At 56.1% G+C, this 18,628-nt stretch overlaps 3 protein-coding genes and 1 pseudogene across 3 annotated transcripts; 3 read left to right on the top strand and 1 right to left on the bottom strand.

Moving 5' to 3' along the window:
* Positions 1-27: 27 nt before the first annotated feature.
* Positions 28-2,864, bottom strand: LOC122110614 (non-structural maintenance of chromosomes element 3 homolog). Its single transcript, XM_042683194.1, is given in 4 exon segments — positions 28-723; positions 725-802; positions 2,499-2,725; positions 2,783-2,864. Coding segments are annotated over 4 exon segments (1,083 nt in total).
* A 4,274-nt stretch (positions 2,865-7,138) lies between these two features.
* LOC122110556 (olfactory receptor 5-like) lies at positions 7,139-8,077 on the top strand. Its single transcript, XM_042683145.1, has one exon. It carries the CDS (start codon positions 7,139-7,141, stop codon positions 8,075-8,077), a length of 939 nt encoding a protein of 312 aa, XP_042539079.1.
* A 6,089-nt stretch (positions 8,078-14,166) lies between these two features.
* Positions 14,167-15,105, top strand: LOC122110557 (olfactory receptor 5-like). Its single transcript, XM_042683146.1, has one exon. It carries the CDS (start codon positions 14,167-14,169, stop codon positions 15,103-15,105), a length of 939 nt encoding a protein of 312 aa, XP_042539080.1.
* A 625-nt stretch (positions 15,106-15,730) lies between these two features.
* On the top strand, positions 15,731-16,086 carry LOC122110560 (annotated as a pseudogene).
* The last annotated feature ends 2,542 nt before the right edge of the window (positions 16,087-18,628 follow it).

The following is an 18,628-nucleotide window of genomic DNA, read 5'->3' as shown; positions in this document are numbered from 1 at the left end:
CTCCACCCCCCCTTCCTTTTCCCGGAGTCAGGAGGGCGGGGCCGGGGTGCTGGACAGCAGTCTAGCCCTGTTCTCTTCATCCATCAAAGCCTCCCAGTACTGCACGGGCCAGTCCTTGGGGTCCTGGTTGTGGATTTTGGCCACGAACTTCAACACTTTCATCTTGCTCGTCTCCAGGTTGGTGCAGGGACCCCACTGCAGTTCGTAATCCACGGGATCCCTGTGGGGGATGCGCCGGTACTCCAGGTACCGCTGCCGCACGAAGTCCTCCGTGATGAGTTTCTTGGGGTCCCTGAAGATGAGGTGCCACTTGGTGGGGTACACCCCCAGGCGCCGCAGGAAGTCCCAGACCTCCGTCTCGGTGATGGTGTTACCCTTCATGAAGATGAGGCCCAGCACGATCATGAGCAGGCTGGCGGCGGGCGTGCCCTGGTCGCCGTGCACCTCGGCATCCTCGTCCACGGGCTCCAGCGTGTTGACCAGGATGTAGGCATTGCTGCGCAGCTCCCGCTCCACCAGCTCGTAGCCGAACACGTCGCGCAGGCGTCCGGCCGCCAGGCGCAGCAGCTCCGGGAACACGTCCTCGTAGTCCCCGATCACGTACTTCAGGATGTCGGTCCGCTTGATCGGGATCTTCTTCTGGTCCTTCACCAGCAGGAACTGCACCAGCTCCGCCACCTTCAGTTCCAGCTGTTTCTGGGTCCGGGGTCCCACGGCTGGCCGGCGCGGCCTGGAACCGGCGGCCTCCACCAGGCCCCAGGGCCGGCGCCGCCCGGGCGTCCGGCCCGCGAGACGTGCTCGGCTCCTCCCAAACTCATCTTCTTTATGGAGAGTCTCAGACTTTTTTTTTTTTTGGCCCAGGGTGGAAATCCTCCCATTCTTGGGCTTGCACCTAGCTTAGGACAACAGGGGCCTTTGCACCAGCTATGGGTTGAGAAGCAAACGACATTTCTGCCTGGACTGATGCCTCAGTTCCCAACCTCTCAAATGGCTAGGGTTACAGGTGTGAGTGTTTGGCTTCAATCTAGGTGTCAGAGTTAGGGACGGGGGATCTGCTGTGGGCCTGTGGCCACCAGGTGATGCCTGCCCCAGGTGAGGGATAACTCCTGTTTGGGCAGCTGCGGTCTCCTCGTAACCAGGTATTTGCAGAGAACAAACCTTTTCATTTGTGCATGTGCACACGCGTTCATCCAGCCATTTGTTGTGGGGTGGATTTTCCACCGGGCAGTCATTCTTGAAGAGGCATCATGATTCTTTTTTTTTTTTTGGGTCAGGTCGTGGGGCCTGAACTAGGCCTGGGTGCTGTCCCTCAGCTCTTCAGCTCAAGGCTAGAGCTCTACCACTTGAGCCACAGCGCCACTTCTGGCTTTTTTCTTTTTGCTTATGTGGTGCTGAGGAATCGAACCCAGGGCCTCAGGCATGCAAGGCAAGCACTCTACCACTGAACCACCTTCCCAGCCCCTTGCCTGGTGATCTTTTGGTTGTCTTTTGCGTATGGATTTTCCAGGGGCTTAAAAATTGAATATCTTAAAAAAGCAAATTGCACATCTTAAAAAAATAGTACATTTCATTAAAAAAAAGTGCCCCCCCCTGCAGCTCAGGCTTCCAAATGCACACAGTGAGACACGGTCGGATGCACGTCCCTGTCCGGTGGCCCCACCTCCGGACATCACACCCACAAAACCCAGGAACACACACGGGCATCTGTGGATCTCCCTGCCCTCCCTCACCCGGCTTGACCCTGGAAGCACTGGCCGGAGTCCTGGGCCGGTCCGTCTCTCACGTCCCCTCCCTCACAAATGCCCCTCCGCAGTTCTAGAAACTGTCAAATCTGCCCATCAATTCCGGACCCTTGTCCCGAGAGCCGAAGTGACCACCTAAGAACGGCCCTGCGCTTTCTCAGTCGCTGTCATCCCGCGCTCTCTGGCCTCCAGAGAGCTTTGCATCCAGGCTCAGAGGGACTTTTCCCAGGTGGGCGGGTTGGGGGTCCTCCCAGGTACCGAGCACAGAGGCCCAGCACTGCGGACAGAGCCGCACACCGCGGCCCTCGAGGTTCAGCACTGCGGACAGCGCCGCGCGCCGCGGCCACCGAGGTTCAGCACTGCGGACAGTGCCACGCGCCGCGGCCCAGTGGCTCAGCACCGCGGACAGCGCCCCAACCCTCTCCTCCCCCCCAAACCCCCCCCACCCCCGGCATGAGCTCAGTATTGCGGACATTCCTGCCGTGCTCGCAGTGGTTCAGAACCGCGGACAGTACCACTCGAAGCTCCCCAACTGAAGTTCAGCACCACGCTCGCGACTGCCTCTGTGGTTCAGCACCACGGACAGCACCAGGCCGCTGCCGGGCCTCGGGCCCCGCAGTCCAGCACCGCCGCGGCGTGGAGGTTCAGCACCACGGACAGCCGTACACCTAGAGCTGTGCACTTGGTTTCAGCACCTCGGACAGCCGCACGCCTAGCGCTGTGCGCTTGGTTTCAGCACCTCGGACAGCACCTCACAGAGACTGCGCCGTGGTCCAGCACCGCGGACAGCGCCGGACGATGCCTCCGCTGCAGCTGCGAGGACAGCACCTTGCAGGGCCCCTGGTCCAGATGAACCGCGGGGGAGTTGGGGGGTGGGGGAGGGAGAACTGGTTCTTGGTGGTAGATGTAGTGAGGGTAAGGAGGAGAAAGCCTCGATGGCTGGATGGAGGGTGGGGCCGCTGGCTGAGAGGTTACAGAGGGCACTGGGGTCACAGAAGTCACAGAGGAGGACTGGGTCCAGGAGGATGGGCAGCACCCACCGGCTAGGTTCGTTCGGCGTGGGTTGGGGGCCAGGGAGGTTCTGACCACGTGGCCGAGGGCCTGGGGCGGCCCGACAGTCATGACCCAGTTCTATAGTGGCCTCTGCTCTGGTTCTCGTGGGAAGCATACTGAGACGGAATGTCGTCCTTGGTGGATGTCGGCTGACCTGGTGTGAGCCAGCTAGGGAGCCGTGGGATCGAAGTCAGCCTCTCCGCAACCCACAAGTCCCCTCTTTTCTAGCTTTTTGCTTTTGTATCAGAGCTCTGTGGACCGGTGGGCCACAGCACACGGACATTGTATTGTCTTGTGTGCAGTTTGGTCCTTGGTGCTGGTGGGTTTGCCTGTAACACGTTACGTTTAACAGCAACAGTAGCTCCCATCTGTAAAATGCATAATCTGCCTAGTCCAGATGGGCATCGAGTAACATCAGATGCCTTCCAAACATCCGCTGAGATGCTTTAAAGAAAACAGAAACAACCTTTTTAGTATGAAATTAAGATATCACCAGTTGTACAGTATGTATTATTTAATGCACCATTGAGAGGAATGCAAGTTAGTGGTGAGACACCACCAGCTAAAAGACCCTGCCTAACTTCAGAGACAGCGGGGAAAAAAATGTGTGAATCAGGATCAGCAAGATCTGGTGGAGTGCCTCTTATTAGACTCCCACACTTGCTCCTAGCTTTCCTCCTTCCTGACTCTCCATGCAGGATCTGCGCACAGTCCTCACGTGTGAGATCAGATTGGGGTCATCTTTGTTAAGCGTTAGCATTGTGGCTACGCTTGCACTGAAAAAAGACTTCAGTTAGGAAGACTGGTCAGACCTGAAGGCCTGGCAGGGCTCGGATGGTGGAGATCCTCCTGGCGAGGGTGCACGCCCCAGTGTGTCCCCAGCACCCCATGCATCATAAACATGGGACTCAGCCTTACTGTAAAGTCCTGACACAGTAGCAGATGTAAGCAATCAGCAATGGTAGTTCCTGTTTCCACTTTAATATGTATTACAAAAACAGAACAGTATTGCCTTTTTGCCTAGTTTTTGTTGTTCTGGAGGTGGAATTGAGGTGAATGGAGGTGTGTGCTTGCTGGGTAGGTGCTGCGCTATTGAGCCACACCCAAGCTCGCTGGAGCTCAGTCCTCTCCCAGACAAGCCTGGTGATCTGTGCACAACACAGATCCCACAGCCTGGCTCACAGCCAGGGCTGCTGGCAAGGGCAATGGCCAGTTGTGGGAGTTTTACTGTGGTCCTACCCAAGGCTCTGAGTAGGATGCCAAATTCTACCACATGTTGATGCCAAAAAGGTCTCATGAGACCACCACGCCACCTACCTGAGCCCTCTACCGTGTGCACAGGTGCAATCAGCACAATCTGGGAGGATTCTCAGTAACAAACAAACAAACAAAAACACCCCAAGTACCTTAATTTTTTTTCCTTTTTCTGATTTGATGGAAGCGCTCTGAGCTCATCAGTTGCTTTTGTCACCACTAGATGGCAGTCGTGAGCTACAGAAAACTACACAGGCATTTCCTACCCGCCCGCCCACCAAAGTTTCTTAGCTAAAAAAATAAAATATTTTTTTATTAGCATATATTAGTTGCACAAGGAAGGTTTACTGCGATTTCCATTGGGACAGAATATCCTCCAGCCTCAAAGCTGCCACTAAGTACAGTGCGTGAAAGAATGATCCAGTCACAGGAGACAGATACTTTAGATTTCTGATCATTAGAACAGCCACAATCAGAGAAGGAGAAAGAAGCAAGAATGGTTGCTGGGGATTGAGGTTAAGGTCTCAGGAGGTGGGCCAGGAAGGCATTGAAACCTCAATCCTTCTGCCTCTGTGTATAAATTCATGTCTGTTGATGCACGCTTCTTAAAATAGTCTAAAGGAGATTCTTGGTCCCTCAGCCCATTCATGACTCAGCACACCACCATCCTACCTGACCCTGCGCTCCACAGGGGCAGGGGAGGGACCAGGGAAGGTCCCTGGGAGCCTGACAGCTGGGTAGTTTAAGCCGGCCTCTCTGCAGTGCCCAGACAAGGAGCCCAGACACGCAGGGGTGGAGGTGGAGGGGGGTCAGAACCCAGGCCAGCTCCTCCCAGGCCAGGGGGAGTTCAAGACGGAGCCCTGGTCCTCCGGCGGCTGGGCCCTCCAGCTTAATTCCTGAAGATTCTGCACCCAGTGCTCGGGGCCAGAGAAGAAAGGCACAACCTCCATCCATCCTCACAGACAGCTTCCTTGAGATACTCAGGTAAGAAGACTGGAGGCTGGGGCAGACAGAGAGGATAAAGGGAGGACTGTGATGCGGACAGGCGTTTGAAGCCCACCTGGTCTGCTCAATGCCTTTGTGAGTTTTCCCTGCTTTCTCTCCCCCAAATCCTGCTGTATGGTGACACAACTTGGCAACCTTGTACAGACAGAGACCAAACCGCAAGGCTGGGTAAAAATGCTCGTTTCCCTGCACCTGTCGGCGGGGTTGGTCTTTTCTTCTATTGCACCAAGATTTCTCTCAGGGATGACTGAGAATGCACGGGTGATCTGGGAGCCACGCGCCCCCCCCCCCCCCGCCCCCGCCATGGCTCTGCCCACTTCTAACATGCAGGGTCCACAAATCTTCCAAGCTTCCTGCATGGCGTTTCCTGGTCTTCCTGCTTCCAGGAAGAACTTCTTCCCTGACACTCCCTCCCTGTCTACCTCCAAGCAGAGGTGGCTGGGGCTTGGGGATCTGGTTTGGAGACCAGGAGAATGTTTGTGATGTGATTTACAAGCAGTGTAGTCTACACAGGAAGGGCCCAGGCACCATCGCCACCTTTGTTGTTTTCTAGTGGTGTAACTTTGTCCAGTGTCTTCTCCTGTGACTTTGTTCAGTGTCCTCCTCCAAGACCTTGTCTAGTGTCCTCCCCCATGACCTTGTCCAGTGTCCTCCCCCTGTGACCTTGTCCAGTGTCCTCCCCTGTGACCTTGTCCAGTTACCTCCACAACCTTGTCCAGTGTCCTCCCCCATGACCTTGTCCAGTGTCCTCCCCTCCATGATCTTGTCCAGTGCCTTCCCCTCTGTGACCTTGTCCAGTGTCCTCCCATCCCTATGACCTTGTCCAGTGTCCACCTCCAAGACCTTGTCTAGTGTCCTTCCCCATGATCTTGTCCAGTGTCCTCTCCCTGTGACCTTGTCTAGTGTCCTCCCTCATGACCTTGTCCACTGTCCTCCCCTCTGTGACCTTGTCTAGTGTCCTCCCCTGTGACCTTGTCCAGTGTCCTCCACGACCTTGTCCAGTGTCCCTGTGACCTTGTCCAGTGTCCTCCCCATGACCTTGTCCAGTGTCCTCCCCTCCATGATCTTGTCCAGTGTCTTCCCTCTGTGACCTTGTCCAGTGTCCTCCCATCCCTATGACCTTATCCAGTATCCCCCCATGACCTTGTCCAGTGTCCTCCCCTCCATGATCTTGTCCAGTGTCCTCCCCTCTGTGACCTTGTCCAGTGTCCTCCCCTCCCTGTGACCTTGTCCAGTGTCCTCCCCCATGACCTTGTCCAGTGTCCTCCTCGTGACCTTGTTCAGTGTCCTTTCCTCCCCATGACCTTGTCCAGTGCCATCCTCTCCATGAGCTTTATAGTCCTTCCTCCTACAAAATGTGGAAGGTGGTTCTTCACTCACAGTAGTTTGTGACCCAGACCCACATGACACACAGAGGACAGGCACAAATATAAGATGATGTCTGTATGTGGGCTGCATATTATTTAATACTATTGGGCAATGTTTATTGTTTGCTTTGTGCTGGGAAGGTGGCCCTGCAGCGGCCACCATCCAGCCCCTGCGGAGCCTGCGAGGGAGCGAGGCTTCTCCTGGGGCTCCGAGTTCGTAAAGGGAGGAGCCGGCCTTTGGAAACAGCTGTCTTTCCTGGGTGAGAGGGCTGGAGCATGGAGCACCTGCAGGGATGGCATCCCCCTCATGCCCCTGTGTGGCTGAGAGGAAGCGGGCATGGGGCCTCTGATCAGCCAGGTCTTGTCCACACAGTTGTTGCTGCTGGGCAGACAATCCCTGGGCCAAACAGAAGTCCCAAACACCCCATGTGCCCCATTCTTCACCCCAAACTCCCAATTGAATGAACAAAACCAAAAAGAACCCTCTGGCTCCTCACAGGACTGGCTGTGCAGGATGAGTCCGGGCAGGGAGAAGGGAGGAACCGGACCTGGGGGACCCCTTGTCGCCACAGCCCCAGGTGCTGTACAGGATACATGTGGAGGCAGATAGACGCCATGAAAGTTAGCTTCCTTCCCTCAGGTGACTGTGACCTTGGCCCACAGTGGCCAAAATAGACAGATTTACAAAATGGTTCCCTGGCCGTGCTTTCTTTTTAGATGGAGAAGTCCCCGGAGCTGGCCAATGCAACCCGGGTCCAGTACTTCGTCCTCCTGGGCCTCTCCACCCGGCCGGGTGTCAGAGCCGCCCTGTTCTTCGTCTTCCTCGCCCTCTACCTGCTGACGCTGCTGGAGAACGCGCTCATTGTCTACCTGGTCAGCACCCACAGCGAGCTCCGCAAGCCCATGTACTTCTTCCTGGCCAACCTCAGCTGCCTGGAGATGAGCTACGTGTCTGTCACCATGCCCACGCTGCTGCTGGGGCTGTGGGCTGGGCCCTACCGCATTCCCTTCACCACCTGCATGACCCAGCTCTTCTTCTTCATCTCCCTCATCTGCACCGAGTGTATGCTCCTTGCGTGCATGGCCTACGACCGCTATGTGGCCATCTGCCAACCCCTGCACTACCCCTTGCTCATGAGGCCCCAGGTCTGCATGGCCTTGGCCTTGATCTCCTGGCTGGGGGCGCTGGTGGTCTCCATGATCAAGACCATGTGCATTGCCAGCCTGTTCTACTGTGGCCCCAATGTCCTCAACCAATTCTTCTGTGACGTCTCCCCACTGCTCAACCTGTCCTGCACCCACGTGGCACTCGCAGAGCTGGTGGACTTCATTTCCGCCATTGTCATCTTCTGTGGAACTCTCCTGGTGGCCTTGGCCTCCTACGTGGCCATTGGCAGGACAGTGCTGCGCATGCCATCGGCCGCTGCCCGGCGCAAGGCCTTCTCCACCTGCGCCTCGCACCTGGTAGTGGTGGGCATCTTCTACTCGGCCGCCCTCTTCATCTACTGCCGGCCCAGCCGCATCAAGTCCATGGACCTGAACAAGGTGCTGTCGGTGATCTACACGGTGGCCACGCCCATGTGCAACCCCATCATCTACTGTCTGCGCAACAAGGAGGTGCATGATGCTGTGCGCAAGACCCTGGGCCGGTCCTGACCCCACGCAGGCCCAAGCCCAGTGCCCCCAAAACACAGCAGCCTCAGAAGACTCCTTCCCTTTGCCCAGCTCAAGCCCATCAGCCTCTACCTCCAACCCAACCAGAGGCCAGTGTGCAAATCCGCGAGGTGGCAGCTGGTGATACATGTGGAACCATGTCCTACTTGCTCATGAACTTCTGTGCTAGGTGGTCAGAGAGAGAGAGAGAGAGAGAGAGAGAGAGAGAGAGAGAGTGTGTGCGCGCGCGTGCGCACTGATCCTCTCTTTGAAACCTCCAGAAGGAACACTGTTCATAGCTGGTCACCCGTGGTTTTGTGATGTCACTGCCCACGTACTAAGGTCACACTAAGGTGGTCCTCAGTCACATGGCTCTGTCCAGCCTTTGGGGAGCAGAGAATTGCCCCAATCTGGAAAGACCTTGGTGTGTGGAAGAGGAGGGGAGGGCCCACAAGAAGGGCTCTGCTCTCCTCTACAGGGCAGGGGGAAAGCAACCAACCCATTTCCCTTTGAGGCCATCCAGGGTGGGGATTCTGCCCACAGTCGCCGCTGCTCAAGAGTCCAAGGCCAGAGGACCATAGAAGGTAGCCCAGAGGGAGAACAGACCCCATATTAGAACAATCAATCAAATCCAATAATTAACCAAAACAATAAACACAAAGAGGCCTGGGGGCTCAGGAGAGCAGCACCGGCTGGATCCCGGGAGAGGCCGGCCTTGTTCCTGTGCTGCTTGTGTCTTCTCTGTGTCTATGCTGTGTGGATTCCAGAAATGTGAGGTCAGCCACCCTCACTCTACGCCTCCATTTGTCATCTCTGTGCCTTTGCATATGGTGGAGGTTGAATGTGCAGATCACCTTCCTTCACCCCATCTGTGGCTGCACATGGAGAACCCGCTCCAGACTTCTCATCTGGACAAGCTGCAGCAGTCAGCCGGCCCGGCTTCCTGGTGCCCTGCAGTCCGGCTCCCCCGCCCCCTCCGCCATTTGACCACCTACAGCCCAACAGGCTTTGTCTTTCTGCCACGACCCACTCCAGCCTCCTGAATGCCCCAGATCCAGAGTGGGGATCACCGCCCACCACACCCAGGGCCAGGCACGCGCTGGCAGCCACGTGAAGGCCAGGACAGGGCACCTGTGAGGGGGGGGGGAGAGGGATCTAGGGTGGGGGGGATGGAGGAAGGGAAAATGCAGTCCTTGTACTCAATGTGCTCCACCTGGAAATAAGCAGTGTGGGGTGGTGGGGACGGAGGTGGGGGGGAGAGGGGGAATGGGGTGGGGGAGGAAGGAGGTGTCACTGACTTGGAACTTCTGGACTGAATCACAACAATAAAAAGATCCCAGCCCCTTGGGTTGCTGTCAGAATTGCATTCTTTCTCCACTGTGTCTGTTCCCACTGGGCAGGCCCTGGACCCCGCTCTGCCCTGTTCCCCTCATGGGCCGGCCTGTGACACTGTGTGTGCAGTCAGGGCAAGGCTGACATGGGAAAGCACCTGCCTGGCAGGGCAAGGCCTGAGTTCCCAGCTCAGGAAAGCCATACAGAAGACAGCAGATCTGTCCTTCCTGAGACTGGGCCCAGCCACAGAGCCACCTGGTGGTCCCGAGCTGCATGCCAGTGCTTCCCAGGACAGCAGAGCTCCTGCCCATCCTGCCCCACCATGCCCTGCTCCCGTCCACCCTAGAGGCTGCCCTCCCTCATCCCTGTCCCCTGAACCCAGACAGGAGGCCAGACAGGGTAGAGGCCTGCCTGTGGAAGCTCCTCTCCTCTCCTCTCCTCCATACTTGCTCAGAGGTCAGGGAAGAAAGAGATTCCCCCCACCCTCTCATCTTCCCTCTCCTGCTTCCCCCTCGCCTGTTTTCCCATCCCTCCTGCATTTCCCCTCCTTCCTCCACTTCTACATCCTCCTCCTCCCTTCCTTCTACCCTACTCCTCCCCTCTTTCCTCCTCCTCCCTCCCCTCCTTTCACCCTCCTCCTCCTCTGCAGTGCACAGGGACTTGGCTGGTCTCCTGGGCAGGACAGACCTCTGGCTTAAGCTCTGCTCTGCCTGTCACAGTTGGTCTTGGGCATCCCAAATCAGAACCAGGCCAGGCTGGGTGCGGGTTTGGGACAGGGCTGCACTGCAGGGCGGACTAAAGGCTGCAGCTGTTCTCCTCCTCTCAGCAGAAGCAGAGTGCACAGGGCTGGGCGCTCACCTCTGCTCGGGCTGCTTTGGCAGGAGAGGATCTGCATCTGTCTACTTTCCACCTGAGGTGAGGGAAGACTTTGGGCGCTGGGGACAGGGAACAGGAGAGAGGAAAGGGTTTGCATTTTTCTCTCTTGGAGACAGGTGCTTCCTAGGGAGCCCAGGCTGCACTCGACTTGCAGTCCTCCTGCCCCAACCTCGGGAACTGGGATTACACAAGTACGCCATCACACCTGCCTGCACACAAAGCTTTCTTTTTTTTGGTGACCCTGACAGGGGTTTAATTTGGGGCTTCTTGGTGCCTGAGTAGGCGCTCGACCACATGAATCACCCCACCAGCCCCATTATTGATTTACTTCAGTGTTGTTTTAGAGATGATCTGCGCATCTTACCTTCACAAAAGTCAGGTGGTGAGCACACTTCCTTTCTCCCGGTGTCACCTGTTCTTCCTTCTCTCCCTCCCATCTCCACCCCAGAGGTGCCCAGTTCACTGCCATCCATGTCCCCTGTGCCCCACGGCTGCACTTTCCATCCTTTTTCCTGGAATTCTATGCCCTCCATCCTCCCATAGCTGTGAGGGGAATGCACTACACATGAGGAAAGAATATAGACTTCTCAGAGAAAGAGAGCAATTCAGGAAACAAGTCCTCTGTTTCCTTGTCTCTGGAGCTTGTTTCAGTTTGTATCTTGTTTTCATACATATGACTTGGGGCTCAGGCACAGCACCTTTGTGATTCCCTCCTGATGCTATCCTGGCTGGGTCTCCCAGTGTGTGAGAATTGAGAATCCTGTGTAGTTTGTCATCTCTCAGATCTAACTTCTGCATTCAGAGAACATGCTCCATTAGTCTCTAACCTTGGCTTACCTCCCTTCACATGATTTGTTCTAGTTCATCCATTTTCTGCAAATGATATTACTTTATTCTTTTTAATATCTCTGTAAAATTCCATTGTATGTAGGCACCCCATTTTGTGGGTCCACTCATCTACTGTGGGGCATCTGGGCTGTTTCCATATCTTGGCTATTGTGAATGGTGCAGCAGTGAACATGGGTGTGCAGGTGTCCTTGTCATATCCTGGCTCATGATGCTCAGGGTAGATGCCCAGGAGTGGTATGGCTGGGTGGGAGGGAAGGTCTGTGCTTAGTATTTGGAGGAACCTGCCGACTTCTGTCCTGAGTGGCTGTACTAGTTCACAATCCCACCAGCAGCACAGTAGGGCTCTTTTTCTCCACTTCCCTGCCAGCATTTGCTCAAAGTCATAATGTTATTTAGTTTAACTCGGGTGAGATGGAATCTGGTGGAATCTGTTTTGATTTGCATTTCCTTCATGCCCAGAGATGGAGAACATTTCCTCATGTGTTTCTGTGCCATTTTCCTCTCTTCTTCTGAGAAGTTTCTCCTTAGCTCCCTGCCCATTTAGTGATTGATGTGTTGGGTTCGGAAAGGGTAGTGTCTTGAGCTCCTTGTGTGTGTTGGATTTCAGGCCTTTGTGGGAGGTGTTGCACAGCCCGTTTTTGTGTTTGAGATGGGGTGGTGTTTCCTCCTGGGCCAGCCCAGGCTCTGGTCCTCCCATCCCTCTGCCCTTCTTGCTGGAGAGCAGGCATGCCCCCTGCACCCACCACTGGGAGTCTGGAATGTTCTGAGTCTGGTTCCCTGCACTGTACACAGTGGCCTCCAGCCCGGCCCTCCTCCTGAGGAGGTCCTGAGTTATTCTCTCTTTATGACTGAATGAGACTCGGGGAGTGTGGGTCACACATTGTCTCTGTGCTTTCATGGGTGGCTGCATCTGGGCTGTGGGAGGTGGAGCTGGGTGGGAGCCTGGCTCCGGTCTCTGGGCTTGGGCTGTTGGCTTCCCCTCTGCCCCTGTGTCATTTCAGCTCTCTCCAGCAGCATCCAGGGTGGAGGAGGTGCCAGGGAACAGGTGTGGGGAAAGAGGAGACTGATGCCAACAGCCTCATTGGCTGCGTCTTCTCCTCAACTCCCCCTACCCCCCAGCACCTGCCCATCGCCCTGCCGGCAGCAGGCGGCTTGCATCAAACATATCCAGCTCACTAAATTCTGCTCAGCTGCTCCGCTGGAGGTGGGGCAATTGCGTGGGTCGGGCCCTCTGTCCTCCAGGAGCACCGCCCTGGGTGTGTCTGGTGACACACAGCTGTGGACAAGAGCACGGTCACAGAGCCTCTCATCTGATGTCCCTCCCCAGGCAGGAACAGAGGCTTCCGGTGGAAGCCTGGAGACTCGTCAGCAGACCCCCAGGTCACGAATAAGCCGGCGTGAGGAGCACATCCACCATGTCTGCATGGGCGGCTAGGGGAGAAAGAGTATGGAATCTTCCCTAATTTTTTCTGAAAGACAAAGAAACAAAAATGTGAAGCCACTGGGCGCCAGTGGCTCACTCTTGTAATCCTAGATACTCAGGAGGCTGAGATCTGAGAATCCAGGTTCAAAGCCATCCTGGGCAGGAAAGACTGTGAGACTCCTATCTCCAATAAACGACTGGAAAATTGGAAGTGGTGCTGTGGCTCAAGTGGTAGAGTGCTTTCCTTGAGCTGAAGAGTTCAGGGACAGTGCCCAGACCCAGAGTTCAAGCCCCACAACTGACCAAAAAAAAATGTGAAGCCAAAATCATATTTGGAAAAGATCGTGTGAGTATAATGAGCCACTGCCCAGGAGCTATGGAGTCCTGGAGTCTACCCCGATCCTGCCTGCAAGAAAGGAGGAGGTGGAGGTGGTGGAGGAGGAGGAGGAGGAGGAAGAGGAGGAAGAGGGGGAGCAGTAGGAGACTAGGAGGACAGGGAAGAGAAGGAATGAGGAGGAGGAAGTAGGAGGAGGAGGAGGAGTAAGAGAGGATGGAGGAGGAACAAGAGCAAGGAAGAAGAAGAAGAAGAGGGGATGGAAGAAGAGGAGAAAGAGGAGGAGAAGGAAAAGAGGAGGAGGAAGATGAGGAGAAGGGAAGTGGAAGATCAGGAAGAAGAGCAGGAGGGAGGAGGAGAAGAATCTAGGAAGAGGAGAAGGATGAGAAGGAGGAGGAGAGGAAGGAAGGATGGGGAGGAGAAAGAGGAGGAAAAGGAGGTGGCGCAAGAGGAGGAGGAAGAGGAGGATGAGGAAGAAAAGGAGGAGGAGAAAGGAGGAAGAAGAGGGAATAGGAGTCAGAGGAAAAGGAGGAGGAGGATGAAAAAGGAAGAGGAGGAGGAAGGAATAGGAGAAAGGAGAAGAAGGAAGAGGGGGAGGAGGAAAAGGGAGAGGAGGCAGAGAAGGAAGGAGTAGGAGGGGAGGAGGAGGAGGAGGAGGAAGAGGAAGTGGAGTAAAGAGGAAGAGAGGAGGGAGGAGGAGGAAGAGGAGGAAGAGGAAGAAAGAGGAGGGATGGAAGGAGGAGGAAGAGCAGGAGCAGGAGGAGGAGCTACTATTTTTTCTCATTTCTGTTGTCATTGCAGAGGTGATGCACAGAGCTCAGTCGCACAGTCAGGCACAGTGTCTTTTTGGACAACGCCCCGTCCCTCATGCTCCCCTGCCTCCCTCCCGTCCCCACACACACCTCATGTGGCTCCTTTCCCCCATGGCGTCCAGGGAGTGGGAATTGCCTTTCCAAGAAATGAGACTGCAGATCTCAAAATGTGGCTGATGATGAAAAGGAAGAGTAACCGGAAAGGGCCACGTTCTGCTCCCGCCCACAGAGCCATTGACTGAGCTCATTTCTCCTGCAGCGCCTCTGGGAACACTGGGAGCTGCAGTCACTCAACCCACTCTTCCCAAAACATCTCTGGTTTTCCATCCTGGGACTTGAACTCCCAGCCTTGCCCTAGCTGGGTGGGCACGCTCCCATGTGAGCCACACTCCAGTCCTTTCCCAACCACCCGAGACTGGGCACTCCCAGTCGCCGCCCTATTAACAGTTTCCTTTGTCTCCCACAGATGGAGAAGTCCCCAGAGCTGGCCAACTCAACCCGGGTCCAGTACTTCGTCCTCCTGGGCCTCTCCACCCGGCCCGGTGTCAGAGCCGTCCTGTTCTTCGTCTTCCTTGCCCTCTACCTGCTGACACTGCTGGAGAACGCGCTCATCGTCTACCTGGTCAGCACCCACAGCGAGCTCCGCAAGCCCATGTACTTCTTCCTGGCCAACCTCAGCTGCCTGGAGATGAGCTACGTGTCTGTCACCATGCCCACGCTGCTGCTGGGGCTGTGGGCTGGGCCCTACCACATCCCCTTCACCACCTGCATGACCCAGCTCTTCTTCTTCATTGTCCTCATCTGCACTGAGTGTACACTCCTGGCGTCCATGGCCTACGACCGCTATGTGGCCATCTGTCGGCCCCTGCACTACCCCTTGCTCATGCGGCCCCAGGTCTGCATGGCCTTGGCCATGGCCTCCTGGCTGGGGGCGCTGGTGGTCTCTGTGGCAAAGACCACCTGCATCGCCAGCTTGTCCTACTGTGGCCCCAATGTCCTCAACCAATTCTTCTGTGATGTCTCCCCGCTGCTCAACCTGTCCTGCACCCACGTGGCACTCACAGAGCTGGTGGACTTCATCTCTGCCATTGTCATCTTCTGTGGAACTCTCCTGGTGGCCTTGGCTTCCTATGTGGCCATCAGCAGGGCAGTACTGCGCATGCCGTCGGCCGCTGCCCGGCGCAAGGCCTTCTCCACCTGCGCCTTGCACCTGGTAGTGGTGGGCATCTTCTACTCGGCCGCCCTCTTCATCTACTGCCGGCCCAGCCGCATCAAGTCCATGGACCTGAACAAGGTGCTGTCGGTGATCTACACGGTGGCCACGCCCATGTGCAACCCCATCATCTATTGTCTGCGTAACAAGGAGGTGCACGACGCCGTGCGCAAGACCCTGGGCCGGTCCTGACTCCACGCAGGCCCAAGCCCCAGCGCCCCCAAAACAGCCTCAGAAAATTCCTTCCCTTTGCCCAGCTCAAGCCCATCAGCCTCTACCTCCAACCCAACCAGAGGCCAGTATGCAAGTCTCCCACAGCTGGTGACCCACGTGGAACCATGTCCTTCTTGCTCAGGAACTTTTGTGCTAGGTGGTCAGCGTGTGTGTGTGTGTGGGGGGGGTGTCTCTGTGTGTGCACCGATCCTCTGCTTGAAACCTGTAGAAGGAACGCAGTTCATCGCTGGTCACCCCTGGTTTCATGATGTCACTGCCCACGTCCTGGGGTCACACCAAGGTGGTGCGCAGTCACATGGCTCCGTCCAGCTTTTGGGGAGCAGAGAATCACTCCGATCAGGAAAGACCTTGGTGTGTGGAAGAGGAGGGGAGGGCACAGGAGAAGGGCTTTGCTCTCCTCTGCAGGGCAGGGGGAAGGCGACCAACACATTTCCCTTTGAGGCTGTGGGGACGCTGCCCACAGTCCCAGCCGCTCAAGAGGCCGAGGCCAGAGGACCACAAGACCTCACAAAAAAAATCAATCAAATTAAATATAAAATGGGCCCGCCGGATTTGAACGTCACGGCTGGTCGTCGTGGGCGCCATGTGAGCTCCATTGTTGCCTCTGGTCTGGCAGCTGTACCTCAAGGACCACCGCGTTCAAGAACTGGCCCTTCCTGGAGGGCTGCTCCTGTACCCCGGAGCCGAGAGGAGCATAAGAAGCATTCCTCTGGGTGTGCATTCCTCTCTGTCAAGAAGCAGTTTGAAGAATTAACCCTGGGTGAATTTTTGAAGCTGGACAGAGAAAGAGCCAAGAACAAAATTGCCAAGGAAGCTAACAGCAAACTAAAAGAATTTGGAGAAGCTGTGGAGAAAGTCCGCAACGCCATTGAGCAGATGAATGCCTTGGAGTGAGTGCCTGCCACACCACCTGACTCCACGCAGAGTGACACGCCATGTTCAGGCCTATTCCTTTTCTGTGACACCGAAGGCCAGGGGGATGGCAGCATTATGAAACTGGATATTATCTCTTTAGTTTTGCTTTGCTGGGAAGTGGTGCCAGTGCCTCTGCCCAGAAGCCAGGCTCTTGGCTGTCCTGTCCACTTCCCTTGTGCTCTGTGGCTTTTCTGGGTGCTGGGTTAGCAGGTGAGGAAGAGGGCAGTGTTCTGTGGCTGGAGGCAGGGGGGAGGGGTGCCCATAGAAAGAGTTTCTGGTCTTAGCATTTATTTCCAATACGCCTGTTCTTCTCTGAGCCTGGGTGGTGGGGTTAGCTGCTTACTCACTTGACTTTCTAATGTGAATTTTCCTAAGGAGGGCAATGGAATAAATTAACCTTTAAAAAGTGAAAAAAAAAAAAAAAACGAAGCCCAGCGTTGATGGCTCACACCTGTAATCCTACCTATTCAGGAGGTTGGGATTTGAGGATCCCAGTTCAAAGCCAGTCTGGCCTAGAAAGTCCATAAGACTCATCTCCAACCACCAGAAAACTGGAAGTGGTGCTGTGGCTCAAGTGGTAGAGCACTAGCCTGAGCTGAAGAGCTGAGGGTCAGTGCTCAGGCCCAGAGTCCAAGCTACACAAACAGAATAATAAAAACCAATAATAAAAACACTAAGCACAAAGAGGGCTGAGGACATGGCTCAGGAGAGCAGCACTAGCCTGGGTCCCTGTGAGGTCAGTGGCCTTCGCTCTGCGCCTCCATTTGTTGGCTCTGTGCCTTTGCATGTGGTGGAGGTTGATGTGCGCAGATCAACTTCCTTCACCCCACCTGCAGCTGCTCGTGGAGAACCCGCTCCAGACTTCTCATCTGGAGAAGCTGTGGGGTCCAGCCGGCCAGGCCCATCCTTCCGGGGCCCCACAGCCTGGCTCCGCCATTTCACCACCCACAGCCCAACAGGCTTTGTCTTTCTGCCACGACCCACTCCAGCCTCCTGAATGCCCCAGATCCCGAGTGGGGATCACCGCCCACCATGCCCAGGGACAGGCATGCGCTGGCGGCCACGTGAAGGCCAGGACAGGGGACCTATGAGGGGAGAAGAGGGACCTGGGGTGGGGGGAGGGAGGGAGGAAGAAGGGAGGGAAAATGCAGTCCTTTTGCTCAATGTGATCCACCTGGAAAATAAGCAGTGTGGGGCGTTGGGGATGGGGGGGGGGGGGAGAAGGGAATGGGAAGGGGGAGGAAGGAGGTGTCACTGACCATGGAACCTCTGCACTGAATCACAACAATAAAAAGGTCCCAGCCCCTTGGGTTGCTGTCAGAATTGCATTCTTTCTCCACTGTGTCTGTTCCCACTGGGCAGGCCCTGGACCCCGCTCTGCCCTGTTCCCCTCATGGGCCGGCCTGTGACACTGTGTGTGGGGTCTGGGCGAGGCTGACATGGGAAAGCACCTGCCTGGCAGGGCAAGGCCTGAGTTCCCAGCTCAGGAAAGCCATGTGGAGGACAGCAGATCTGTCTTTCCTGAGCCTGGGCCCAGCCACAGAGCCGCCTCCGGGTCCCCAGCTGCATGCCAGTGCCTCCCGGGACAGCAGAGCTGTCTGCCCATCCTGCCCCACGATGCCCTGCATCTAGATGTCCACCCTCGAGGCCGCCTTCCCTCATCCCTGTCCCCTGAACCCAGAAAGGAGGCCAGACAGGGCAGAGACCTGCCTGTGGAAGCTCCTCTCCTCCAGCTTCCTCCCTCCTCCACAGAGGTCAGAGAAGAGATTACCCCCCTTCCCCTCATCCTCCCTCTCCTGCTTCCCCCTCCCCTGCTTTCCCACCCCTCCTGCATTTCCCCCCCTCCTTCCACCCTCTTCCCTCTCCTCTTCCACCCTCCTCCTCCCCTCCTGCCACCCTCCTCCTTCCCTGCAGTGCACAGGGACTTGGCTGGTCTCCTGGGCAGGACAGACCTCTGGCTTAAGCTCTGCTCTCTGTCTGCCTGTCACAGTTGGTCTTGGGCATTCCAAATCAGACCAGGCCAGGCCAGGCTGGGCATGAATTAGGGATGGAGCAGTGTTGCAGGGTGGACTGAAGGCTGTGGCTGCTCTCCTCCTCGAGGCAGAAGCAGAATGCACAGGGCTGAGCGCTCATGCACAGGGCTGAGCGTTCACCTCTGCTTGGGACAGCTTGGGCAGGAGAGGATCCGCACCTGTCTACCTTCCCCCTGAGCTGATGGGGGACTCTGGGTGCTGGGGAAAAGGAACAGCAGAGAGGAAAGGGTTTGCATCTTTGCGTCTTGGAGACAGGTGCCTCCTAGGGAGTCCAGGCTGCATTTGCAGTCCTCCTGCCCCAACCTCCAGAGCTGGGATTACACCAGTGCACCATCACTTCTGCCTGCACACAAAGCTTTCTTTTTGGTGACCCTGACAGGGGTTTAATTTGGGGACTTTACGTGCCTGAGCAGGCGTTTGACCATGTGAATCGCCCCACTGGCCCCGTTGTTGATTTACTTCAGTGTTGTTTTAGAGGTGATCTGCGCAGCTTAACTTCACAGGAGTCAGGTGGTGAGCACATTTCCTTTCTC

This window comes from Dipodomys spectabilis, unplaced genomic scaffold (assembly GCF_019054845.1).
Source record: "Dipodomys spectabilis isolate Male_0828 unplaced genomic scaffold, ASM1905484v1 ptg000080l, whole genome shotgun sequence".
NCBI classification, from domain to species: Eukaryota; Metazoa; Chordata; class Mammalia; order Rodentia; family Heteromyidae; genus Dipodomys; species Dipodomys spectabilis.
Note: the sequence above shows the minus strand (reverse complement) of the source record. Positions and strands in the feature narration are given on the sequence as shown.